The 27848-nt window shown below is 39.8% G+C and overlaps 1 protein-coding gene, 1 long non-coding RNA gene and 1 pseudogene across 2 annotated transcripts in view; 2 read left to right on the plus strand and 1 right to left on the minus strand.

Moving 5' to 3' along the window:
* LOC148731271 (uncharacterized) overlaps window positions 1-27848 on the plus strand; it is a 61748-nt gene that overhangs the window by 12319 nt on the left and 21581 nt on the right. The window lies entirely within an intron of this gene.
* Window positions 8190-27400, minus strand: LOC148731272 (scavenger receptor cysteine-rich domain-containing protein DMBT1-like). Its single transcript, XM_088760744.1, has 5 exons — window positions 25971-27400; window positions 21389-21712; window positions 15154-15465; window positions 10408-10719; window positions 8190-8308 (listed from the first exon to the last, which is right to left on the minus strand). The coding sequence occupies exons 2-5, from the start codon at window positions 21648-21650 to the stop codon at window positions 8190-8192; spliced, it is 1005 nt and encodes a 334-aa protein (XP_088616870.1). The 5' UTR covers window positions 21651-21712; window positions 25971-27400.
* On the plus strand, window positions 11110-13104 carry LOC148731273 (uncharacterized; annotated as a pseudogene).

Here is a 27848-nt window from a genome sequence, read left to right on the forward strand (position 1 = left end):
TCAAACTCACGATCGAGGAATGTTTCTTAAATTTTAATTTAACACCTTCACAACTCCTTTCTTTAAGGTGACCCTTAGCGTAAACAGCCTGTATCTTTCTACCTTCTGCATTTAGTTTTGAATTAGATCATCTGCTGTAAGACCACGTAGCATTTCTGGGGGCGGTGCTCGTGTCAACTCGTGTACTCTTGTTTATTCTGTTGTTAGGTAACAGTCTTTTAAGACTATTTTCTCTCAAGATATCTTTTTAAGTATGATCCTAGTTCTGCCAATAGGTTAATTGTAATTTTTATATTATCAATCTCGTTACTGTTCTGTCCGATCTTAACCGTAAAAGTATGAAATTTAAGGTAGAAAATGATTTTGTAACTGCGTAAACAAGTAGAAAGCGCATACTTAGTATGCAGGAACTGTTGCACGTAGCTTAACGTGATTCGCCGATTGAGATAGAGCGATGACGATGCAAGAAGATTGACAGCCTAGTAGAATCACCTTACGTGTCGTCTTTATAAGCTGGAGAACAGCATATACAATCAGGATAGAATTGAATTCAATTGAGTAGTATTGAGTCTTGAGCTAGTCCCAAAAAGAAGAAAGTTGAATTAATAGTCCAAGCCAAGAAATAAAGAAATATTAACTGAGTGTTAGAAAGAACTTCTCGCATTAAATACCCAAATCCCCAAGGTCAACCATAGAATTCCCAAGGTCACGATACCTCCGTATTAACCACCAAGAGTAAACCGCTGCATAGTTCAACAGAAACAAGCATATGAAATAGCCACTGTTGAGGCCAAACAAAAAATCAAACTTTTCGTGCCCGCAGCGTCGATCGTTGAGTTGGGTGTCAATGGAGGTATATTTGTTTGATAGTTCGGGGGGTAAGAAGGGCAAAAACATGGTAACTGTGCCGGGACACCCACCTTTTCTTTTTTTACTATTGGCAAACGTTCCATCTAATTTTTAACCGACTTTTTTTAAATAATCGCCTCCTGGTTAGCTCAATTGGTTAGAGCGCCGGATTGTGTTGTGCGGGAGGTCGAGGGTTCGAGCCCCGGCCGGACCAATACTCATGGTCTTAAAATAACTGAGGAGAATTTGCTACCTTTCTATAACATCAATGAAATGGTTAGATATTCTAGTCTTCTCGGATAAGGACGAATAAATGGAGGTCCCGTCTCCTGCAGGGTTAGGGGTAGGAGACGTTAATTTCCCACACACGAGATTACTGTGTGATGGATGTCCTCCCCTGGGGTGGGATGTGTGGGGGAAAAGGTGAGGTCGTTACATGGACTAAAGCGGCTGCCAGAGGCGCCTGATAATGCTGACGTCCGATCTCAACCTTAGTAACACTGTAGACCTTAGCAATTCAGCCTATGCTGCTATTAAGGTATCGAATCATTCACTTTCACTTTCACTTTCACTAAGAAACCGCTTACGTTACGTGGGTGCTTGGCCTCAATAGTTAGGGTGAATTCGACCCAATGTAGATCAAAATCGTAGCGTAGGTTTTTTTTTATTTTTTTTTTTATTTTTTTTTTCTTTTCATTTCCAGGGTTAGGGGCGTGCGTCATAATTCCTAACTTATTTCAAACAATATGCAGACAGACCACCATTGTTATGAAACAATGAGACCTTTCATGTTGATCGGCAGATTATTTACCATAGCTGTTGCTACCAAGTGTCTTATTACGTATGATGGACGATCCTCGCAGTAGATAGCGCTATTTGAGCAATAGCGAAATTCAGACCTGAAAAAAATCAGGCCTGTACGGGACTCGAACCACTGACCTCTGCGATACTAGTGCAGCGCTCTAACCAATTGAGCTAACAAGCCAACTGAGAGCAGGCCGTTAAGTTGATTCGTAATGAACCCGTGAAAGTGATAAATGAGATAGAATAAATATATGAAAATCATATATTTATAGAATAAATATATGATTTTCATATATTTATTCTATCTCATTTATCACTTTCACGGGTTCATTACGAATCAACTTAACGGCCTGCTCTCAGTTGGCTTGTTAGCTCAATTGGTTAGAGCGCTGCACTAGTATCGCAGAGGTCAGTGGTTCGAGTCCCGTACAGGCCTGATTTTTTTCAGGTCTGAATTTCGCTATTGCTCAAATAGCGCTATCTACTGCGAGGATCGTCCATCATACGTATCAAATACCGCAGTTCAAAATATATGATTTTCATATATTTATTCTATCTCAAGTGTCTTATTATAACATTTAGCCCTTGTCGTTTCTAGAAAGGAAAAAGCTGCTGCTGACCCTCGGCCTCACTATGTCATTTTTTTCCCTTTGTTTGTTTTTGTTTTTTTTGACTGTTAAATTGATTTCCTTTTTTTTTCTGTTTGAGGGCGTTAAATATATACAGTTCGTTTGGGAAAAGCGAGGGGTTTAACAACAAAAGTGCGTGCATTTGGAAATTACAGAGGGATGAGATCAAATAAGGAAAGATGAGGACTTGACTTTATACTATTTTTGATGTCATAAATTTTCATGAACTTCAGCTGTCTTCACAGAAAGGCCTAGTAAATGTATATGAGAAAAAAACTGAACAGCAAAGATGAATGATCAGTTGTTTTGACTGTATTTTCCCATACAGCCTCGCTATCATTGCATTACATAGGGCTTTACTTTAACGTTGCTCTCTTAGTAATATTACAAGGAGATGACACAAAATAGATCTAAGTACTTACGGTTAGCTGATTGGTGCAGATAAAACATGAAAGAAAATGAAAAGTTAATCACAATATTTTTTCATATTATAATACCACTGAACTCTATGAGCTTTAGCGGTGAAATTGAAATTTTGTTTATCGTGCATGGGTAATAAAAGTAAACACGTTAAAGAAAAATTTATTCGTAAGCCCTACCTTGTATGTTTGCTTTTTTGCGGTCAATTGACATAGTCAATCAAGGCAATGTCGATGGGTCTATAACTATATTTTTTATAATGGCTCTTTTTCAAATTAATATACCAAGGCTTTAGGAACTCGATATACTCCAGAAAAACTCGTAGTATTCATTTACTGCTAACAGTTGTCCGCTTTCGGAGTATATCGCATCCAGCATTTTATGTTACAAGGTACAATTCATCCTTGCAATTGATTTTGCCGAGCGCTATGATACAATTGATGAGGTCATCTCGTAAAAGAAATCGCTGATATCCTATTCCACTAATCGCAGTTTACATCATTCGAATGAAAGTAACTTTCGCCATCACAAAAATCGCGTTGATACCATTGAGGCTTTTCATTCAAATTAAAGATGAACAAATATGACAGCATTGAACCAGTAACCAGTTCATTATTGTAAAACTACCTTCCCACATGATATGCACCAAGGCTTTATTTCGCCATTTGGAGATGTTCTTGTAGACTGGATTCTTAGTGCAGATTTTTTTTTCTTTCTCTCTTTCTTTTCGAAAAAAGTATTTGCAAGTCAGTATTTTTTTTTTTTTTTAATACTTTCAGGGTGGGAAAAGCACAGCCCACAATAAAATATAATTTATATGGAATTGCAATGACTAATGAACAACAATACTTACTGCAATCTTCGTCTGATCCATCTTTACAGTGACTGGACCCATCGCAGCGCCTATACGCATGGATACACTCTTGGTGATATGCACAAGCAAACTGATGGCCTCCACAAGTTACTATGAGATGATGAAAAGAAACACACGAATCGGGACAAATCGTTGACACTTTATGTACATTTTTACATCAAATTAAAAAACAGACAACGAATATAAGGGCTGTCTATAAAACAGGGAACGGAGAATGGGGAATGAGAAATCTTTAAAATGGGGAATCTTTAAGAGCAGGAATCTTTAAAACGGGAAATCTTTAAAAGCGGAAATCTTTAAAACGGGAAATCTTTAAAAGCGGGAATCTTTCAAACGGGAATTTTTTAAAAGCGGGAATCTTTAAAACGGGGAATCTTTAAAAATTGGGAATCTTTAAAGGCGAGAGTCTTTAAAAATTGGGAATCTTTAAAAGCGGGAATCTTTAAAACGGGGAATCTTTAAAACGGGGAATCTTTAAAAGCGTGAATCTTTACAAACGTAACAATTTTTGTTCTGGCGGATGGCAGTGGCACTCGATTATTTTTTTTATTAGCCTGCTTGGTAAGTCAGCCATCAGTCCTATAAACAGTTATGATTGAATACTCTGATCTACATGGTTTTCTGATATTATCCTCAGGGTTCAAGTAACAGCCGGCAGCAGGAACTTTTAGCACACTTGCTGGCGATGTTTCACCAAAGAACTAGAATTTTTATAGAAAATATTATGCTTATTGATCTTACAACTGAAGTAAAAGTCGCTGTCTTGCTATGGTGAACATTTCATATCAGACAATAAAGCAGCCAAGAAATGTTTTAAAAGCTTTTTGGAAACGTAAACGAGTATAAAGTTTCGAAATTTGAAGCGTGCCACAAGAAGTATTTTTGTTTACAGTATTCCAACTTTCTACGTATTTGATGAAGCGTGAAACATGCAAGTTTGTGTACACACTATCACATTACTGTGTTTATGTTTCTGCATGTACATACAACCTTTAATCGAGATTTATTTTCCGCCTAATCCTGTTCAGTGTCGTTTGGTTAGCCTTCTCGCGCGTTCAAATTAAAGTCGGTGCTTGACATTACGGATTTCCCATGACTAAATGAAGGAGCGCGACTGTCTAAAACAAAGTTGAATATTTCACGCTTGAACAAACACCGAAAAATTGAGCCGTTCGCTACAGTTCGTTTTAGTGGAAAGGGAACTGCCGCAACGAAACATGTTGAGCAAAATAAAGATTCTGATGCTGGAATTATTTAAGCAATTTAGTCATGTTGAGTGTTGAAAACATGTGCTAAGTGCCCTTCCATTGTATTGTAGTTTTACCTGTGTCAGCAGTCATGAATTTTGATGGATTCACATGCGTAAATTTGAAAAAAAGATCAACTTCTCCACAGACCACACATTCATTTGGTCGATTTCATTTGACGCTTCTAAAGATTCCTCATTTGAAAGATTTTCGCTTTTAAAGATTCCTGCTTCTAAACATTCCCCGCTTTTAAAGATTTCCATTCCCCATTCCCTATTCTCAAATTCCCCGTTACCTGTTTTCAAGATAGCCCGAATACAAGGGCTACATCACGACTCCTGCACGCGCCGTCAATATTGGAAACCCCATGAATGGGCGGTTAGCAACTTACTTTCAGAGATTGATCTTTTGTGACTGAAATTATGCAGTTACATTTCATTGGCGATCTGATCACGTTTGATGACCAATTAATTTTTTTCTGTTTACCGTAATGATTTTATCGAATTCCGCATTTAATTTTGTTACCGTTGATTTTTTTTCCGGAAGGCACTTGCGATGGGTTGAAGTACCCTAAATAGCGACGCGTTTGACCTTTCTCCTAGACTTAGCTGCAGACAATTTCTTTATAGCATAGAATTTCTGCATTTCTTTCTTGTAAAATTTTTTTACCTTTATTCACTGACATCTAGCGTGTGGTTGTAGGACATATTTTCAATAAAGCCATCTTCCCTGGAAAGTTGTTATTTTTGTGTTCAGTCGAATTAACAATCATGAATGCGAGTTTGAGCGAGCTTTTTATGCTTATTTGTATTTGATGCTTTAGACTGGCAGAATATAACCGTCAGATTGTCAGATTGTGTTTTTGTCGAGTGCGAAAGCACTGAAATTCATTAAAACTATTAGAAAAAGGTCACGGAAAAAGGTGAACATTCTGAATTGTAAGGACGCAGTTGCTGCTGACCCTTGACCTTCCAATCTTTTTCCTTTTTTTTTTTTAAGGTCAGTTTGCTTTCTCATTTCCCTCAGTTTGAGTGCATAAACTAATGGCATTTTTTACTGGAGAAAGCAAACTTCATTAACCAGTTCAACATCGTTAAAATGTATTTCATATGATTTACGTCAAAACTTTACTTCGCTGTTTTGGAGCTGTTCTTATAAATCAAGTTAGTATTATTTCTCTCTTCCCTTTTGAAAAAAAGAAAAAAAGCTGTTGCAACACGTTTTGAAGAGTGTCTCCGACATCTTCCAAATATCAATTTCAGAGTGGAAAATGCTCAACTCGCAGCAGTTATTCAAGATTGAACAAGAACTGAACCCAATTAACTACACTACTTGCTGTATTGTTCATCTGAACCATCAGAACAGTCACGGTCGCCATCACAACGCCAAATCTCTGGCATACACCATTCTTGATTTGCACAAGCAAAGTGACCGGCTCCCCAAGTTACTAGGAAATGATCAAAAGAATCAATCGAATCGTGACCAATCGTTGACACTTATGTTACACTTCTAAAACTTATTAGTGAACAACACGGTAGGTTTTGTTTCTTTTAACTAGGTTGATAATGTAAATAGGCCATCGTGACGAGTTTCAAAGCTGACATCGTTTTTTCATCAGAGATTACGTTTGATAACTGATTAACTTTAGCCTGCAGAACGGGCGTAACTTTTTTGGTGCTTTTTACTCGAGCGGAGGCAGGGGCGAGGCGAGCACGAGGGGCGATTCACGCGCGAGGGGAGGAACGCAAAAGCAATAACACCTGTAACCACACCATTGTTCAAGCTCTTCCGCCCCCAGACACACCTTCAATCACCAACCAATCAAAGCGTTTAAAAAAAGTGGCGTGAAGCGCTATGTATACAAGCTGCACGCAGGGCCAGTCACACTCGCAGGGTAAATCTCATAAATAACGTGAAGTGCGTGCTATCGTTTACAGTTGTTGTGGTCAATATTGTTCTTATCCCCACTAATATTTTATTTGTGCTTTTCAATATATCATTAATGCATTTCCTCTGCTTATCCCTTTTAATTGACTCTTTTGAAGTTAGACAAAGGGCTCCTCGAATAGCTTTCCTCTATTTAACAAATGGTAAACACCACAGCGTACACTATTGAGTTATGGATGCACGCGGGAGGTTGCTAATCACGAAAGAACTGTAAGAGTCGCTCGAGGCGATAGCTGAGAGCGACTCTAGCTTCCTGAGTGCTTCGCAAACCTCCCAAGTGCATCCATAACTCAATAGTGTACGGTGTGGTGTTTACCATTTGTTTTATAACATAACATTGATACATTGTAGCTAAAGAGTTCCCTTTTATTTAACAAATCTTACGTGACCAGAAAAAACAAGCGCGCGCGGAAAAATAGTCTTTGCATTTTCTCACGTCAGCAGCGTACACCCATGGGCAAATGAGGGACGCTAAATTGACCAATCAGAGCGCGCGCTTTACTTTGGTTATGTTATAAAGAACAATATTATACGACCAGCACGCTGCTGTTGAAGAACACTAGATGATCATACGATTTTGAGTAATCAGTTGAGTAGCAGAGGAACAGAGGAACTTCTTGAAGAAAGAGCGCTTACAGACGTTTCTTCTTTCCGTTTATTTCTTATTCAGTTCATTGACCACGGGCGACAACAAATTATGAGTAAAGAGGAATTTTTCCATGAGCTTCACATTCAGCAATTTCAGGTATCACCTGCATTGTGACCGCTTGTGTGTTCTCTTTTTTGTGTGGTCAATTTTCATAGTCACAAAAGGTAACATCAAAAGGTGACTTCATTTCTATGATAACTCTTTTCAAAGTAATATACTGACGCTTGAATAACTCCGTATCCTCGAGAAACCTCTTATTGTATCGGTTGTTATATACCTTGCATGGTACAAACCATCGTTTCTGGGCTCCCACTCAAAGCATTTTTTTTAATTATATTTTTTTTTAATTTTTTTTGCCGAACGCATCTCGCAAGTCAATTTATTTATATCTCACTTTACTAAAACAGCTTACTTCATTCGGTATTAAGGAGACTGTAGCTATCGCAAGAGTTGTTTTAAAATTATTGAAGATCTTTACCCAGAGATGGACGGACGTGATAGCATTAAAAGAATGGCCAGTTAAACATCGTTAAATTGTATTGCATATAATTTACGTCAAAGCTTTATTTCGCTGTTTTGGAGCTGTTCTGATAAATCAAGTTAGTATTTTTTATTTCTTTCTTCCCTTTTGAAAAAAGAGAAAATGTTGTTGCAACACCTCTTGAAGGGGGTCTCAGATTTCTTCCAAATATGAATTTCAGAGAGGAAAATGCTCAACTCGCAGCAAATATAAAAGACTGAACAGGAGCTGAAGTTACCTACAAACTACACTAACTACGGCATTGTTCATCTGAGCCATCGGAACAGTCACGGTCGCCATCACAACGCCAACTCGCCGAAATACACTTTTCTTGATTTGCACAAGCAAATTGATCGCCTTCACAAGTTACTTGGAGATGATCACAAGAGTCAGACGAACGCTTAACCAATCGTTGACACTTATGGCACATTTCCATAACAAAAAAAGAAAATGAATAACAAGGGATGCGTCACGACTCGCGCACATGCCCCAAGATTAACAAACCTTGAGACATGAAGGCATTTTGCTGCTTAGTTTCTTAGACATTGATCTATTGTGACTTACATTGTGCAATTGTTTTTTTTTTATCAGAGATTACGCTCGATAAACGACTAAATTTAGTCTACAGATAAGGCGTGACTTTCTTTGCCCTTTCTACTCTATCAGATGCAAGCACAAGACGAGCGCGAAGTGCGAGTCATGCGCGAGGAGAGGAGCACGAAAATAATAATGCCTGTACTTATACTATTGTTCAAGCTCCTCTGCTCCCCTGCACCCCCCCCCAACAGTCACCAATCAATCACAGCGTTAAAAAAAGTGGCGTGAAGCGCTTTGAACACAAGCCCGCTCGCGAGGCCAGTCACAAACCCTGCGTAAATCTCATAAATGACATGGAGTGCCTGCTATTGTTTAGAGTTGTTGTTTAAGGTCAGTATACATCATTGATGTAGTTTACCTTATCCTTTTTGAAAATTAGACAAATTTACAAATAACCGGCGACAGTCAAAAAGTCGAATTGGTTCACATTTTAGTATTAGTTAGGATTATAGGTGAAACAAACCAAGACATAGGTAGTTTGTTGAGAAGTTGTTTTGATTTCAAGAAAATTGATGAAAATCAATTCATACATTATTAACGCCATACGAGTGTTGAATTTGGCCCCTTTTAGAGGCTTTGTTGTACTTGGAAAAACACTGAAAACTTACTTATTCCGTAAACTTTTAGAAAAATGTCTCCGCTGTGTTTTCTCAAAAAAGTAAGGTCACTATTTAAATTTAAAATCAAATGCGGACTTTTCTATCTATTTACTTAAATGCCGTGTGGAAAGTAGGGTATCTTCAATAATATATTTTTATATGTGCTAAGTGAAATAAACGTTTATCAATTGAAATATGAGAAGTGGAAATGATAAACTTACCATTTGTAGGGTTGTTTTTCTGGGGTTTTAGTGCTGCTATGCATACGAGGGCTTTAAATTTGTAGAAATTTCGCTCTTCGGCGAAGTTGGCGACACAAAAGAAAAGACCGACTTTGTTTATTATTTGCAGTTTGTGAACCTCAGTGGTAATAATAAATGCTTGAGTGCTACAAATAACGTCTTCAAATTACTTGCAATAGAGGTTTTGCACAGCAGCCATGTTGGATGGCAGGAACAATAGATTATTTTACCCATGGAAAAAATTTTTCTTTGTCGTGCAAAATATTTTCATTGTTCCTGCCATCCAACATGGCTGCTGTGCAAAACCTCTATATGATAGAAGTTGTTTTCGTTTTCTCCGAAAGCATTCATTTTGCAGAAATGAATATACATGGTTGTCACTGCGTCACATCTGTGTCACGCAGTTGTTCGATTTTTATTCTTTTTTGCAAGTGGTTTGAAATTTCTTAAATTGAAGAGTTGCAAGGAATTTTTGACAAAATCCAAAGAGTACGAATGAGAGGTTTCGTGTTCAGATAAAAACTCATAACCTTTTTGGACTTGTAACTACTTCATAGGCAATTAGTAAGAAAACGTCACAGTTAATTGATTAATTTCATCTGATGAAACTTAGTGCGCAACAAACAAACGACTGCGTTTGAATGTTTTAAAGAACGCAAATTTGTTGTCCATTGAATCTCTTGTTATGGAAGACTAAGGCATTTGAGATAAGGTGCAATAAAACTTTGGCTTACTTGCATTCGTATTGTTAGCATCATGCGGTTTGAAATATGTAAAAGACGAGAGAAAGAAGTAGACCTTGTTTATTCTAAGTTATGTCAACTGTAGGGGTATCATCACCTTACCTACAGGTCCAAACACTACTCCAATGTCTTCAGTATTCCCCGACAGGTATGGGCTTCCCATCCTCCATAATAGAAAAGTTAATTGTAATACTGTCGAATACGCTATGGCGCCCTTATATTCTGACTACCTCTATTTTCATTCTTGGTAAAGATGATAACAAAGAGTACACGTATGGTTCCTCTACCTTTAGGTCGGCACACCACACCAGCGTCCTTATGATGCCCACAGTTATGAACTCCCCTTTCACTGTGATCGCACTGTGATATTGATGTCTCATTTCCCACACATTGCACGTCATCCAGCCATATTGGACCAGTTCCTCGCCCAAATGTTGCATTACCAGATGCTGATAAAGCTCCATCGTATCCAAGCTCATGACAAACTACATCAGCGTCCTGTAAGTCCCAAGAGTCGTCACAAATAGTTCCCCATGTACCATTGTACATCACTTCAACACGACCAGAAGACCGCAAACTGCTGAGACTTACCAAACGAACTGCGGTGTGAATATAAAGGTTAGATAAAGTTCCCGAAAAAACTTGTTGACTCAGCCACTTTTAAGGCAGTATTTAGAGATTTAAACTTCGTACTTTGAAATATGAAATTTACCACATCGCTCTAAAAAGCCTCGTCCCTTCCAATTATTGTTGTTCAATCTCAGACAAAGAAGTGAAAAAGGATAGAGAGGGAGAGTGGGTAAAGGTAAGGGTATGAGGAGAAAAAATTGGGGGCTATTGCATAGTATCATCGTGGAATTTAATTTCACATTGTAGAACTTAGCTGAACAAATTTTGGCACAATTATACTGAAGCAGGTCGCTCTGATGGAATGGACACAAAATTGGTTCCGGAGACTTCAAAACGCGTACATTCACTGGCAACAATCAATGAATCGAATTGGCTCATATTCTTGTATTAGGTAGGTCTATAGATGAAGCAAACCTAGACATAGGTAGTTTGCTGAAAAATTCTTTTGATTACGAGAAAATTGATAAAACTCGATTCAAGCATAATTAGCGTCATTCGAAGGCCGAATTCAGCCCATTTTCGGAGGCCTCGTTTGCACTTGTATAAGCAGTGAAAAACTTACAAAATCCACAGACATTTAGAACAATGTCTCCCTGTGTTTTCACAAAAGAACTACAGTCACTATTTAAAATTGAAATAAAAGGCGGACTTTTCTCTCTCTTGACTTAAGTGCCCATCCTCGGAGACCCGGGGGATGTGAGTCGATTTCAAGTTATATGACGGTAAATTTTTGACGTATATTAAAGACAGCCAACACGCTCTTCAAATTTTTCGCGACTTTAATTTCCTTGGCCAAAACAAACTTCTTTTCACCATGGATACTACGTCTCTTTACACTGTCATTCCTAATAGCAAAGGTCTTCTGGCCCTTAAACATTTTTTTTCATCAACGTACTGTTAAGGAACCTAAATCTGAAACACTACTACCCTTGGCCGAACTAGTGCTCACACTCAATTGTTTTTCATTTAGAGAGAACTTTTTTAAACAAACCACTGGTGTAGCCATGGGTACCAAAATGGGACGTAGCTATGCCAATCTTTTTGATGGTTTTGTCGAACACCAATTTTTCAGCCAATACAACGGCTCCAAACCTGAACTCTACGGTCGCTACACCAACGACTGTACTGGTGCCATCTCCGCTACCAGAGAGGAGCTGACTCAATTCATAACCGCAGTCAATTCTTTTCACCCGGCTCTGAAATATACCTGGGAAACTTCTGACAATTCTTTATCCTTCTTAGACATCAAAGTTTCAAATGAAGGCAACGGTTTATGCACTAGTGCGTATTACAAACCTACAGACTCGCATAATTACTTGTTGTGTTCGTCTTCGTATCCATCTCTCGCTAAGAATTCCTTTCCTTTTTCTCAGTTTCTAAGACTTCGTCTTTTATGTAGTGATGACTCTGATGTCCACCACAAATCAGAGTCAATGCGCCAGTTTTTCGATAAACGTGGTTACCCTGATTCTGTCGTTCAAGCGGGTTACCACCGCGCCCAACTTGTTCATGGACATCTAGCACTACAAACGTCACAAAAGAAAGATTCCCACCGCATTCCATTCACTCTCACGTTTCACCCTCACAACCACTCAGTTAAATCCATCATTCTTAAAAACTTTAAATTACCTCAAAACGATCCAGAGACAAGCGCTATCTCTTCGCAGCCTCTGCTCATTTCATTCAAACACGACAAAAGCATAAGCAATTTTTTGGTCAGAAGTTCTCTTCAGACTAATGACCAACCACCCACTTTTAAAAGCACTCCTGCGCGATGCAAAACGTGTCCCTTCATTCAAAACACTGAGAAAATATCGGGACCCAAACGATCCATTAAGATCACCGATCACTTCATGTGCACCTCCGCCAATGTAATTTAGTGCAGAACTTGCACTTATTGGAAAAAGATTTACATCGGCGAAACAGACAGAAGACTAGGTGACCGATTCCGAGAACACCTTGGCGACAAGGAGAGGAATGAGAAGGACACATCGAGACCAGTCGCTAGACGTTTTAATTTAACTAATCACTTGAGGGAACATACGGCAATCTGCGGTCTTTCCCTACACTTAGGTAGCACGGAAAGCAGTGAAACTCTTGAACAAAAGCTCATATTTCAAACCGGCAGTCTAAATCCCACAGGTATCAACGAACGCTTTTAATTCCACTAATCTATTTGTGTTTTTCTCGTTGCCATGTTCTCACCAGTAATGTAGCTCCATTTTCTGCCTTTAAAAGCACGCACAACCCACAATTCCTCTATTCGCTCCGATGAAGGGCTAACGCTCGAAACGTCAGCTTTTATAATCGTAACGGTGGCCAATTTACCATTTCAACTTTGTTGATATATTAAAATTACTTCGTTACCCCCATCGACCAACCCCTAACAGTTTCTTTAGAAACTATCAGCCTTTATCATCCAACTACACCTAGACGAGTACAAATATCACGCGGTATTTGTACTCGTCTATTGTAGAGTACCGGTTAAACAGGTTTTCTCGCATTGCGCAAGGGAAGAGTTGGATTGTAGTTAGGAAAAAAAACCAAATGGCTGACAATTTGAATTATATTTCCGACGACAAAGAGTCAAAATGGCTGGCAAATATAGATCCAAGTTCATTAGATGAATCGAACAAAGGAAAACAGCTTGACCAGAAAGTTTCTTCATTTAATGAAGAAAATAGAAACAGCAACACAACAACGCGCCAATTCCGTTCCGCTTCGCATACTTGTGTCACGCACTCCCCGTAAATAAATATCCGCGAAATTCGCCCGCACTGAAATAACAGTTTGGCGTGTTGGATAGTAAATAACCTATTTAGACGTCACAACAAAGTATCTAATAAGATATATTTATTTATTTGATTTAGACATGGTTGTCACAGCGTGACTTATGTCACGCAGTTATTCGATTTATAATTTTCTTTTGCAAGTGGTTTGAAATTTCTTAAATCGAAAAGTTGCAGGGAATTTTTTACATGAATTCCAAAAAGTACGAATGGGAAGCTGCGTGTTCAGATAAGAATTCATAACCTTTTTGGACTTGTAATAAATTAGCTCAAAAGTCGCGCTTATGAGCGCGCAGCGAGAGCCGAGCCGAGCGAGCTCGTGCAAGTCCTACCACACCAGAACAATAAACCAAGCGAACGACTTTGAGAAAGTCTAGACTTGTAACTACTTATGGGCAATTAGCAATAAAACGTCACAGTTAATTAATTAATTTCATCACATGAAACCTAGGTTCCGTTTGCAAACAAGGAGGGTAACCCTTGTGCTGGGGTTACCCTAGCAGGCGGGTCAAAGATAGCCCGGGTTTACAAGCAAAATTTCACAAGCAGCGTTACCCTAATACCCGGGACAACTTACCAATGCTTGGTAGCCGCACGCATTGTTATCAATCTTCAAAGGGTCTGGAAACAAGTAAAAAGCTCTCCCGGGTAGGCGAGTTATCCCCAGCAGAGCGAAGAAAAAAGAAGAAATGTGGGAGCGTTAGGGTAACCCGCCTGCCAGGGTAACCCTAGGAAGGGTTACCCTACCAGCTTGTAAACAGGGCTTTAGGCCCTGTTTACAAGCAGGTAGGGTAACCCTAGTGCTAGGGTTATCCTGGCAGGAGGGTTACCCTAACGCTCCCACATTTCTTCTTTTTTTCATCGACGTGTTTACAAGGCAGCTAGGGTTACCCTAGCACTAGGTTAACCCTAGCTGAGCGCTAGGGTTATCCTAGCGCTAAGGTAACCCTAGCTGCCTTGTAAACGCTCTGCTGGGGATAACTCGCCTACCCTGGACAACTTTTTACTTGTTTTCAGACCCTTTGAACATTGATAACAATGCGTGCGGTTACCAAGCATACGTAAGTTGTCCCGGGTGATAGGATAACCCTACCTGTGAGATTTTGCTTGTAAACCAGGGCTATCTTTGACCCGCCTGCTATGGTAACCCTAGCACAAGGGTTACCCTCCCTGGTTGTAAACAGTGCCTTAGTGTGCAGCAGGCTTAAGTAAACAACTGAGTCTAAATGTTTTGACGAATTGAAATTTGTCGTTCATTGAATGACTTGTTATGGAAGATGAAGGCATTTGAGAGAAGGTGCAATAAAATTTGGTTTACTTGCATTCGTATTGTTAGAATAATGCAGCTTAAAACAAGTAAAAGATGAGAGAAAGAAGTAAACTTTGTTTATTCTAAGTTATGTCAACTGTAGGGGTATCGTCGTCCTACCTGCGGGTCGCAACACTACTCTAGTGTCGATGTTATTTCCCAACGGGTATGGGCTTCCCATCATCCATAATAGAAAAGTTAATTGTAATACTGTCGATTACGCTATGGCGCCCTTGTATTCTGATTACCTCTATTTTCATTCTTGGTAAAGATAATAACAAAGAGTACACGTATGGTTACTCTACCTCTAGGTCGACACACCACACCAGCGTCCTCATCATGCCCACAGTCATGAACTCCCCAGCCCCTGTGATCGCACTGTGATATTGATGTCTCATTTCCCACACATTGCACGTCATCTAGCCATATTGGACCAGTTCCTCGCCCAAATGCTGCATTACTAGTTGCTGATAAAGCTCCATCGTATCCAAGCTCATGACAAACTACATCAGCGTCCTGTATGTCCCAAGAGTCGTCACAAATGGTTCCCCATATACCATTCAACAGTACTTCAACACGAACCAAAAACGGCGACTTGGTGAGGCTCACCAAACGAACTGCAGTCGTAAATATAAAGGTTAGATAAAGTTCCCGAAAAACTTGTCAATTCAGCCATTTTTCAGGAAGTATTTAGAAATTTAAATTTTATATTTTAAAATGTGTTTGAGACAGAGACAGCTTGAACAATAGCGTTACTTTTTCGCACCCCTCCCCTCAAGCGTGACTCGCGTTATCGTTATTGTATTTGCGGTGTATTGTATTATCGTTATTGTATCTGCAGCGGATATAGACTGCTGCACCATAAGCTTGTTTAGAGGCATGTATCAACAAAATTCACAATGTGCTTCGACTTGGCAGGCTCTGGACCTCGCTGATACCAAGAAATCTTCAGCTCATGCAGACTTTTCAACTGCTCGTGCCAAGCCCCCTTTTTTTCTATTTCATCGTGAACTTCGGTTGAGTCCTGGTGTACCGGTTAACGAAAATGTGTCCTGGTGTGCCCGTTAACCAAAATATGTCTTGGCGTGCTGGTTATCGAAAATTGCGTGACATCGGCCGATCGCGGAATGATAGCGTGACAGCTAGTTGGTTTCATGAATAATAAATGCTTGAAGGGTTAATTGGGCCAGTCGGGTCATTTGGGCCAGCGGGGTCATTTGGGTCATTTAGGCCAGTTGGGTCATTTGGGCCAATTGGGTCATTTGGGCCGGTTGGGTCATTTGGGCCGGTTGGGTCATTTAGGCCAGTTGGGTCATTTGGGCCGCTTGGGTCATTTGGGCCGGTTGGGTCATTTGGGCCGGTTGGGTCATTTGGGCCGGTTGGGTCATGTGGGCCAGTTGGGTCATTTGGGCCAGTTGGGTCATTTGGGCCGGCTGGGTCATTTGGGCCAGTTGGGTCATTTGGGCCAGTTGGGCTATTTAAATCAGTGGGTTGTCACTTAGCTATTAAACCGGGTGAATTTTTCGCAGTCAGTGTAACAATTGGGCCAGTTGGGTTATCTGGGCCAGTTGGGTTAATTGAGAAATTCCTGATTTATCTGCATTGTTCAAATAACCCAACTGGCCCAGATGACCCAACTGGCCCAATTGTTACACTGACTGCGAAAAATTCACCCGGTTTAATAGCTAACTGACAACCCACTGATTTAAATAGCCGAACTGGCCCAAATGACACCGCGGAAATACGTTTTTTTGGGGACGATACAGTATTTTACTGGTCAGCGGACACCTCAACGAAACCATGACATGCCGATAACTTTTACAAAGTTTTTCGCCGTGAGTCAAATCGACAACGTAAAAAGTCAAAACTTAGAAAGAATACGGTAAACTTAGCTTTGAAACTCGGCTCATCTTTTGGATAGTTCTTAAGTTCAATTATATAATTTGCCAAAGCCGAACTGAAGTTGCACACGATATGAAATTGTTGTTTTTTGCTGGCAGCTCCGTGGCAACTAAGTTTTGTTTATAAAAGAGCTTAAGCACCAAGGCTAAAAATGAGACGATTTGTGAATGGTTGAAGCGGTGATTCGAGGACGCTACACTATCAGGTTTTATAAAGCAGTGGCTTGAACCGTATAAATCGGCATGTCAACGGCATTTCGGTCAGATTCGCCGAAAAGAAGACAAAACATGCCCGTGTAGCACGGCCACCCTATCCCCACTAGTTACTGTATGTATCATAGTTGGCCAAAAAACCTACGACTGTAACATGCATAGGACTGAAGCCCCAAAAAGTGCAAAGGCTGGCTCAACTAGAGGAAGAATAAACCGAGGTATGCTTTAAGTACAAAATGTCTATTAAAATGATAATAAAGAAGTTTTCACTTTCCATCTTAGTTTGTAATTTTTTTTTCTGACAAGCTGTAATTTTATTTCTGAGCAATAGTTTTTACTTTCCCAACAAGTATTTCTCATTACAATTATGAATTATTTGTAGTATGTCTATTTTTTAAGCTGCTTTTCCCTCACTAATCATTTTATTTTATTTATTTTTGCTTTTTCTTTTCTTTCTTAACTAACTTAATGCCATCTGCCACATAAAATGTACTGAGCTAACAGAATACTTCTGCTTTATTTAACTTCCTGATTCACAAAGTAACATTACCATCTTGGTACTACTAGAAAACAAATTTTTAAGAAACAAAACTACTGCAAGGTAAAATAATTATTATAATATAATTTAATCGATGTGAATAAAGCACTGCATTGTCTTTTCTCATATTGCAACAGCCTTGAATGAATCAACTATCCTCTAAACTTGATTTCTTATATTCAGAAGCTGCATGCCTGAGTTATAAACAAAGAATTCTTGTTGGGTGTTTATGGACGTGTAAAGAACATAGTGATTATGATGATTAATCTTCCAAATTAGAAATATCAGAGGGAAATTATCAGAAGTATTTTCTGAAGTCAAACAAATGAAGTTAAAAAATGTTCAGGAGAAAATTGATTAGATTAAGTCAGCTGTCAATTCCCAGTTAACAGTAAGTCATGAGGAATAACCAAAAGCTTGTAATTAGCCTGTGTACTGCTGTGCCCATCTAGTCAAATAAAAATCAGTGATGGGATATTCCCAAACATGAACGATGATAGCACCATGCAGATGTCCTGTTCCCAACTTATTACAGGGAAGTGGAGCACTGGTATGGCTACGCTAGTTGTAGTCAATAAGAAATTCTCAACGAGTTTCAGCAATATACATATATTTTGCCACCTTGAAAAAAAATGGTTACAAGTCAAATAGGAATGTTTCATAATGATGTTCTCAGTGTGGGGATATGATGTAATATTACTGATGGGGATCATAAATATATCTTATTAACCAAGCGGGAGGGCCGTACTAGGAGAATATCGGCGCGAGGTCTTGACAGTACGGACCGGGCTGTGCTCGGTCCGTACAAAAAAGGCCGAGGGCCGATATTCTTCCAGTATGGTCCTGAGCAAGCTTGGTTAATAAGAGATTTATTTTAAGACTGAAGTTCAAAGGGACACAAGTGCAGTATCATTCGGGACCATTCAGGACAGTGCCCGGTCCAATACTGAGAGAATATTGACCGGCAATAGAGCATTTTGGTTGGTTGATTTTAGTTATTGGCCCTCTGACTGCCCGAGTCGTGTAATAATTATCCTTACAGTGCTTCAGAGCATGTGATGTATATGATTCCTTAAGTATATGGAAACTATGTAAAGCTATGCAAAGCTAATCTAAAAAAAAATGAATTGAAAAAGAAGAGTGGTTGATTATTTGCATAAATTAATGCAATGCACATGCAAGGTAGTGGAATATACTTCAGGTAAACATACATGTGCCTGTAAAAGTTTCAAATGACTGAGTTATAAAAATATAATAATAATAATAATAATCATAATAAAAAAGTGGGTTTCATTGAAAATGCTTTCATGTAAAACAAATAGAGCTGTTTGGGAAATTAAAGTAGCACTTGTAGTAACAAGTACAAGCAAACGTACCAAAGACAAGTAATGGAGTTCTATAATCGATTAATATCAATAAAGACTTAATTCAAGATAAATTGTAAATAAACCAATCATGCTGGACGGTCTCAAATACAAACAAATCACAATTTCTTCGATTTCCACTCGCTTTGTAAACATCACCATTATATGAGCTTAAGTCAGACGTTATTCTGTTCATGAGAGATAAGTTGTTGATAAAACTGCAAGTATATGAAATGAACAAATGTTTTCATATTTTAATTTGGATCTATCAACAAAGTTGAAATGGTAAATTGGCAACCGTAGCGATTACAAAAGCTGACGTTTCGAGCGTTACGGACACCCGTTCTTAAAGGCACAGAAAATCAGAAAGGTGGAATGGCGAAAAATCAGTCTAGAAAAGTAAAAATTCTCAACCAAGCGAATGATTTCCAAAATGAAAAGGCACCGCACGTCGGCGCAAAGTGAGTGTGAATATTTTCACAACTCAATAATTACGTGTGTCGCTTCATGCTAATAACACTTAAAAATCCAACAAGTCTTCAGACTCGCTGGAAAATTATCTTACAGAACTAATCTCTTGCTTTGTCTGGATAACTATCGCTGTTTTCGACAATTCTGAAGGCGAGGGCGACTGACGAACCACGATCGCACTTCGTAACGACGGCCAGCTAAAGTCAGCAAACAGCACAAAACTCCAAACAAAATGACTCCCCTGTACCGCTATTTGTTAAGACGTCGTTTTAGTATTAAAAACCCATTCAAAGGATCAACCATAATAAACAAGGAGAAGTATCATGGATATTTTCCGACTTAAAACCTTGCAAAAGGCCGATGTTTTCATCGAACTAGTCCACAAACACATAGAAGCACTTGGCAGCCTACAGTTGATGACCACTGACCACTGTGACGTCACCAAAACGTATTTCCGCGGTGTCGGCCCAAATGACCCAGCCGGCCCAAATGACCCAGCCGGCCCAAATGACCCAACTGGCCCAAATGACCCAACTGGCCCACATGACCCAACCGGCCCAAATGACCCAACCGGCCCAAATGACCCAACCGGCCCAAATGACCCAAGCGGCCCAAATGACCCAACTGGCCTAAATGACCCAACCGGCCCAAATGACCCAACCGGCCCAAATGACCCAGTTGGCCCAAATGACCCAACTGGCCTAAATGACCCAAATGACCCCGCTGGCCCAAATGACCCGACTGGCCCAATTAACCCTTCAAGCATTTATTATTCATGAAACTAACTAGCTGTCACGCTATCATTCCGCGATCGGCCGATGTCACGCAATTTTCGATAACCAGCACGCCAAGACATATTTTGGTTAACGGGCACACCAGGACACATTTTCGTTAACCGGTACACCAGGACTCAACCTGAACTTCGCAGTCCCAGTCATAGCCTTGCATTCACAGCTTTCTAAGTACAATTTCCGTCACAATAACGTACGAGCATACGAATATCAGTGGGTCCCAGATCGTTGCTACTTTACGCAGGGCATTTCGCTTTGTTGTCTGAAATTTCGGGGAAACTGCAAAAGCGGCAACGGTAAACACGTTTTCAGTACTGTTCTACCAAATTCCCAGTGTCTTCATTATCGGCTCTCAACCGCTGTCAATCACATTTTCTGTGGTGCGTTTTTCAGACGGAATCGCCTGTATAAATCTCAGTGAACTGGAGATCCACTTTCTAGCTCGCACGTCGGTGAATTTGCATGGAAAAAATGTTTCTTTCTCATGCAAAATATTTCCATTGTTCCTGCCATCCAACGTGGCTGCTGTGCAAAACCTCTATATGATAGAAGTTGTTTTCGTTTTCTCCGAAAGCATTCATTTTGCAAAAGTGAACATGCATGGTTGTCACTGCGTGACATCTGTGTCACGCAGTTGTTCGATTTTTATTCTTATTTTGCAAGTGGTTTGAAATTTTTTAAATTGAAGAGTTGCAAGGAATTTTTGACATAAAATCCAAAGAGTACGAATGAGAAGTTTCCTGTTCATATAAAAATTCATAACCTTTTTGGACTTGTAACTACTTCATAGGCAATTAGAAAGAAAACGTCACAGTTAATTGATTAATTTCATCTAATGAAACTTAGCGCGCAACAAACAAAGAACTGCGTTTGAATGTTTTAAAGAACGCAAATGTATTGTTCATTGAATCTCTTGTTATGGAAGATTAAGGCATTTCAGATAAGGTGCAATAAAACTTTGTTCTACTTGCATTCGTATTGTTAGCATCATGCGGTTTGAAATATCTAAAAGACGAGAAAAAGAAGTAAACCTTGTTTATTCTAAGTTATGTCAACTGTAGGGGTATCGTCACCTTACCTACAGGCCCAAACACTACTCCAATGTCTTTATTATTCCCCGACAGGTTGGGCTTCCCATCCTCCATAATAGAAAAGTTAATCGTAATACTGTCGAATACGCTATGGCGCCCTTATATTCTGATTACCTCTATTTTCATTCTTGGTAAAGACGATAACTTAGAGTATTCGTGTCGTTACTCTACCTTTAGGTCGGCACACCACACCAGCGTCCTTATGATGCCCACAGTTATGAACTCCCCTTCCACTGTGATCGCACTGTGATATTGATGTCTCATTTCCCACACATTGCACGTCATCCAGCCATATTGGACCAGCTCCTCGCCCAAATGTTGCATTACCAGATGCTGATAAAGCTCCATCGTATCCAAGCTCATGACAAACTACATCAGCGTCCTGTAAGTCCCAAGAGTCGTCACAAATAGTTCCCCATGTACCATTGTACATCACTTCAACACGACCAGAAGACCACGAATTGCTGACGCTTACCAAACGAACTCCAGTCGTGACTATAAAGGTTAGATAAAGTTCCGACAAAACTTGTTGATTCAGCCACTTTTAAGGCAGTATATAGAGATTTAAATTTCGTATTTTGAAATATGAAATTTACCACATCGCTCTAAAATGTCTCGTCCCTTCCAATTATTTTTGTTCAATCTCAGACAAAGAAGTGAAAAAGGGTAGAGAGGGAGAGTGGGTAAAGATAAGGGTATGAGGAGAAAAAATTGGGGGCTATTCCATAGTATCATCGTGGAATTTAATCTCACATTGTAGAACTTAGCTGAACAAATTTGACACAATTATACTGAAGCAGGTCGCTCTGATGGAATAGACACAAAATTGGATCCGGAGACTTCAAAACGCGTACATTCACTGGCAACAATCAATAAATCGAGTTGGCTCATACTCTTGTATTAGGTTGGTCTATAGATGATGCAAACCTAGACATAGGTAGTTTGTTGAAAAATTATTTTGATTACGAGAAAATTGAAAAAACTCGATTCACGCATTATTAGCGTCATTCGAAGGCCGAATTTAGCCCATTTTCGGAGGCCTCGTTTGTACTTGTAAAAGCAGTGAAAAACTTACAAAATTCACAGACATTTAGAACAATGTCTCCCTATGTCTTCACCAAAAAAAACTAGAGTCACTCTTTAAAATTGAAATAAAAGACGGATTTTCCTATCTATTGACTTAAGTGCCCATCCTCGGAGACCCGGGGGATGTGAGTCGAATTCAAGTTATATGACGGTAAATTTTTCACGTATATTAAAGACAGCCAACACGCTCTTCAAATTTTTCGCGACTTTAATTTCCTTGGCCAAAACAAACTTCTTTTCACCATGGATATTACGTCTCTTTACACTGTCATTCCTAATAGCAAAGGTCTTCTGGCCCCTAAACATTTTTTTGATCAACGTACTCAGTGTTAAGGAACCTAAATCTGAAACACTACTACCCTTGGCCGAACTAGTGCTCACACTCAATTGTTTTTCATTCAGAGACAACTTGTTCAAACAAACCAGTGGTGTAGCCATGGGTACCAAAATGGGACGTAGCTATGCCAATCTTTTTTAAGGTTTTGTCGAACACCAATTTTTCAGCCAATACAACGGATCCAGAACTCTACGGTCGCTACACCGACGACTGTACTGGTGCCATCTCCTCTACCAGAGAGGAGCTGACTCAATTCATAACCGCAGTCAATTCTTTTCACCCGGCTCTGAAATATACCTGGGAAATTTCTGACAATTCTTTATACTTTTTAGACATCAAAGTTTCAAATGAAGGCAACGGTTTATGCACTAGTGCGTATTACAAACCTACAGACTCGCATAATTACTTGTTGTGTTCGTCTTCGTATCCATCTCTCGCTAAGAATTCCTTTCCTTTTTCTCAGTTTCTAAGACTTCGTCTTTTATGTAGTGATGACTCTGATGTCCACCACAAATCAGAGTCAATGTGCCAGTTTTTCGATAAACGTGGTTACCCTGATTCTGTCGTTCAACCACCGCGCCCAACTTATTGATGGACATTTAGCACTACAAACGTCACAAAAGAAAGATTCCCACCGCATTCCATTCACTCTCACGTTTCACCCTCACAACCACTCAGTTAAATCCATCATTCTTAAAAACTTTAAATTACTTCAAAACGATCTAGAGACAAGCACTATCTCTTCGCAACCTCTGCTCATTTCATTCAAACACGACAAAAACATAAGCAAATTTTTGGTCAGAAGTTCTCTTCAGACTAATGACGAACCAGGCACTTTTAAATGCGCTCGTGCGCGATGCAAAACGTGTCCTTTCATTCAAAACACTGAGAAAATATCGGGACCCAAACGATCCATTAAGATCACCGATCACTTCACGTGCACTTCCGCCAATGTAATTTATTGCAGAACTTGCACTTATTGGAAAAAGATTTACATCGGCGAAACAGACAGAAGACTAGGTGACCGATTCCGAGAACACCTTGGCGACATGGAGAGGAATGAGAAGGACACATCGAAACCAGTCGCTAGACATTTTAATTTAACTAATCATTCCAGGGAACATATGGCAATCTGCGGTCTTGCCTTACACTAAGGTAGCACGGAAAGCAGTGAAACTCTTGAACAAAAGCTCATATTTCAAACCGGCAGTCTAAATACCACAGGTATCAACGAACGCTTTTAATTCTACTAATCTATTTGTGTTTTTCTCGTTGCCATGTTCTCACCAATAATGTAGCTCCATTTTCTGCCTTTAAAAGCACGCACAACCCACAATTCCTCTATTTGCTCCAATGAAGGGCTAACGCTCTAAACGTCAGCTTTTATAATCGTAACGGTGGCCAATTTACCATTTCAACTTTGTTGATATATTCAAACTATTTCGTTACCCCCATCCACCAACCCCTTGCATTTTCTTTAGAAACTATCAGCCTTTATCATCCAACTACACCTAGACGAGTACAAATATCACGCGGTATTTGTACTCGTCTATTGTAGAGTACCGGTTAAACAGGTTTTCTCGCATTGCCCAAGGGAAGAGTTGGATTGTAGTTACGAAAAAAAAGCAAATGGCTGACAATTTGATTCATATTTCCGACGACGAAGAGTCAAAATGGCTGGCAAATATAGATCCAAGTTCATTAGATGAATCGAACGAAGGAAAACAGTTTGACCAGAAAATCTCTTCATTTAATGAAGAAAATAGAAACAGCAACACAACAACGCGTCAATTCCGTTCCGCTTCGCATACTTCTGTCTCGCACTCCCCGTAATAAATATCCGCGAAATTCGCCCGCACTGAAATAACAGTTTGGCGTGTTGGATAGTAAATAACTTATTAGACGTTTTGTTGTGTAGTATCGCTGAGTATTTTTACGAGTTGTGCCGTGTTTTGACTCGCCCTACGGGTTCGTCAAAATACGGTACAACTCGTAAAAATACTCAGCGATACTACACAACAAAACGACAAATAAGATATATTTATTTATTTGATTTAGACATGGTTGTCACAGCGTGACTTATATCACGCAGTTATTCGATTTATAATTTTCTTTTGCAAGTGGTTTGAAATTTCTTAAATCGAAAAGTTGCAGGGAATCTTTTACATGAATTCCAAAAAGTACGAATGGGAAGTTTCGTGTTCAGATAAGAATTCATAACCTTTTTGGACTTGTAATAAATTAGTTCACAAGTCGCGCTTATAAGCGCGCAGCGCGAGCCGAGCCGAGCGAGCTCGTGCGAGTCCTACCACACCAGAACAATAAACCAAGCGAACGACTTTGAGAAAGTCTAGACTTGTAACTACTTTTGGGCAATTAGCAATAAAACGTCATAGTTAATTAATTAATTTCATCCGATGACACCTAGGCCCTGTTTGCAAGCAAGGAGGGTAACCCTTGTGCTAGGGTTACCCTAGCAGGCGGGTCAAAGATAGCCCGGGTTTACAAGCAAAATTTCACAGGTAGGGTTACCCTACTACCCGGGACATCTTACCGATGCTTGGTAGCCGCACGCATTGTTATCAGTGTTCAAAGGGTCTGGAAACAAGTAAAAAGCTGTCCCGGGTAGGCGAGTTATCCCAAGCAGAGCGAAAAAAAAAGAAGAAATGTGGGAGCGTTAGGGTAACCCTCCTGCCAGGGTAACCCTAGTGCTAGGGTTACCCTGGCAGGAGGGTTACCCTAACGCTCCCACATTTCTTCTTTTTTTCATCGACGTGTTTACAAGGCAGCTGGGGTTACCCTAGCACTAGGGTAACCCTAGCTGAGCGCTAGGGTTACCCTAGCGCTAGGGTAACCCTAGCTGCCTTGTAAACGCTCTGCTGGGGATAACTGTAAACAGTGCCTTAGTGTGCAGCAGGCTTAAGTAAACAACTGAGTTTAAATGTTTTGACGAATTGAAATTTGTCGTTCATTGAATGTCTTGTTGTGGATGATTAAGGCATTTGAGAGAAGGTGCAATAAAAATTTGGTTTACTTGCATTCGTATTGTTAGCATCATGCAGCTTAAAACAAGTAAAAGATGAGAGAAAGAAGTAAACTTTGTTTATTCTAAGTTATGTCAACTGTAGGGGTATCGTCGTCCTACCTGCGGGTCGAAACACTACTCTAGTGTCGATATTATTCCTCAACAGGTATGGGCTTCCCATCATCCATAATAGAAAAGTTAATTGTAATACTGTCGAATACACTATGGCACCCTTATATTCTGATTACCTCTATTTTCATTCTTGGTAAAGATGATAACAAAGAGTACACGTATGGTTACTCTACCTTTAGGTCGGCACACCACACCAGCGTCCTCGCTATGCTCACAGTCATGAACTCCCCAGCCCTTGGGATCGCACTGTGATATCGATGCCTCATTTCCCACACATTGCACATTATTCAGCCATATTGGACCAGTTCCTCGCCCAAATGCTGCATTACTAGTTGCTGATAAAGCTCCATCGTATCCAAGCTCATGACAAACTACATCAGCGTCCTGTAAGTCCCAAGAGTCGTCACAAATGGTTCCCCATATACCATTGTGAAGTACTTCAACACGACCAAAAAACGGCGACTTGGTGAGGCTCACCAAACGAACTGCAGTCGTAAATATAAAGGTTAGATAGAGTTCCCAAAGAACTTGTCAATTCAGCCATCTTTGAGGAAGTATTTAGAAATTCAAATTTCATATTCTAAAATATGTAAAATCTCAGAAAAAAAAGGGAAAAATGGTATAGAGGGAGAGTGGGTAAAAGTAAGCGTATGGGGAGAAAAATTTGGTGGGCTATTCCAGAGCATTATCGCGGAATTAGTCTCACAACTTTTTGTTACGATTGTAAAGGACCAGCCTGGTCTGATGGAACAGAAACAAAATTGGATCTGGAGACTTCAAAACGCGTGCATTTACCTGCAACAGTCTCTTTGACTGTTGACGGTTATCTGTGAATTTGTCTGATTTTTAACGACATCTTAACTTAAACGAAGGGATCCTCGAATAGCTTGGACCATAGAACAGCATGACACGATCGGCACGCTGCGGTTGAAAAACACTAGATGATCACATGATACTGAGTAACCAATTGAGAAGAGGAAGAACAGAGACAGCTTGAACAATAGCGTTACTTTTTCACACCCCTCCCCTCAAGCGTGACTCGCGTTATCGTTATTGTATCTGCAGCGGATATAGACTGCTGCACCATAAGCTTGTTGAGAGGCATGTATCGACAAAAGTCACAATGTGCTTCGACCTGGCAGGCTGTGGACCTCGCTGATACCAAGGAATCTTCAGCTCATGCAGACTTTTCAACTGCTCGAGCCAAGCCCCCTTTTCTGTTCTATTTTTTATCGTGAACTTCGTAGTCCTAGTCATAGCCTTGCATTCACAGCTTTCTAAGTACAATTTTCGTCACTGTAACGTACGAGCATACGAATCCCAGTGGGTCCCAAATCGTTGCTACTTTACGCAGAAGTAAAGTAGCAACGATTAAAGTTAAAGCAATTAACTTTTACAAACAAACCAGTGGTATAGCCATTGGTACCAAATTGGACGTAGCTATGCCAGTCTTTTTGAGATACAATGCAATATATGAAGTTCATATATTGTGTACTGCGGTATTAGATACATACGATGCACGATCCTCGCAGTAGATAGCGCTATTTAAGCAATAGCGAAAATCAGACCTGAAAAAAATCAGGCCTGTACGGGACTCGAACCACTGACTTCTGCGATACTAGTGGAGCGCTCTACCAATTGAGCTAACAAGCCAACTGGGAGCAGGCCGTTAAGTTGATTCGTAATAAACCCGTGAAAGTGATAAATGAGATACAATGCAATATATGAAGCTCATATATTGCATTGTATCTAAAAAAGATTGGCATAGCTACGTCCCATTTTGGTACCCATGGCATATGGCAATCTGCGGTCTTTCCTTACACTTAGGGGATACGGAAAGCCGTAAAACTCTTGAACAAAAGCTCATATTTCAAACCAGCAGTCTAAATCGCACAGGTATCAACGAACGCTTTCATTCCACTAATTTATTTGTGTTTTTCTCCTTGCCATGTTCTCACCAATAATGTAGCTCCATTTTCTGCCTTTAAAAGCACACACAACCCACAATTCCTCTATTCGCCTCGACGAAGGGCTGACGCTCGAAACGTCAG

This window comes from Stylophora pistillata, chromosome 5 (assembly GCF_964205215.1).
Source record: "Stylophora pistillata chromosome 5, jaStyPist1.2, whole genome shotgun sequence".
Lineage (NCBI taxonomy): Eukaryota > Metazoa > Cnidaria > Anthozoa > Scleractinia > Pocilloporidae > Stylophora > Stylophora pistillata.

Excerpts from the sequence above, each read along its gene's own strand:
- LOC148731272 (XM_088760744.1), bottom strand. The coding sequence starts at position 21,650 with ATGTACAATGGTACATGGGGAACTATTTGTGACGACTCTTGGGACTTA. Across the intron at positions 15,466-21,388 it reads TGTGGTGTGCCGACCTAAAG|TTCGTTTGGTGAGCCTCACC; the intron begins GTAGAGTAACGA and ends TTACGACTGCAG. Across the intron at positions 8,309-10,407 it reads TGTGGTGTGCCGACCTAAAG|TAACTTGTGAAGGCGATCAA; the intron begins GTAGAGGAACCA and ends ATCATCTCCAAG.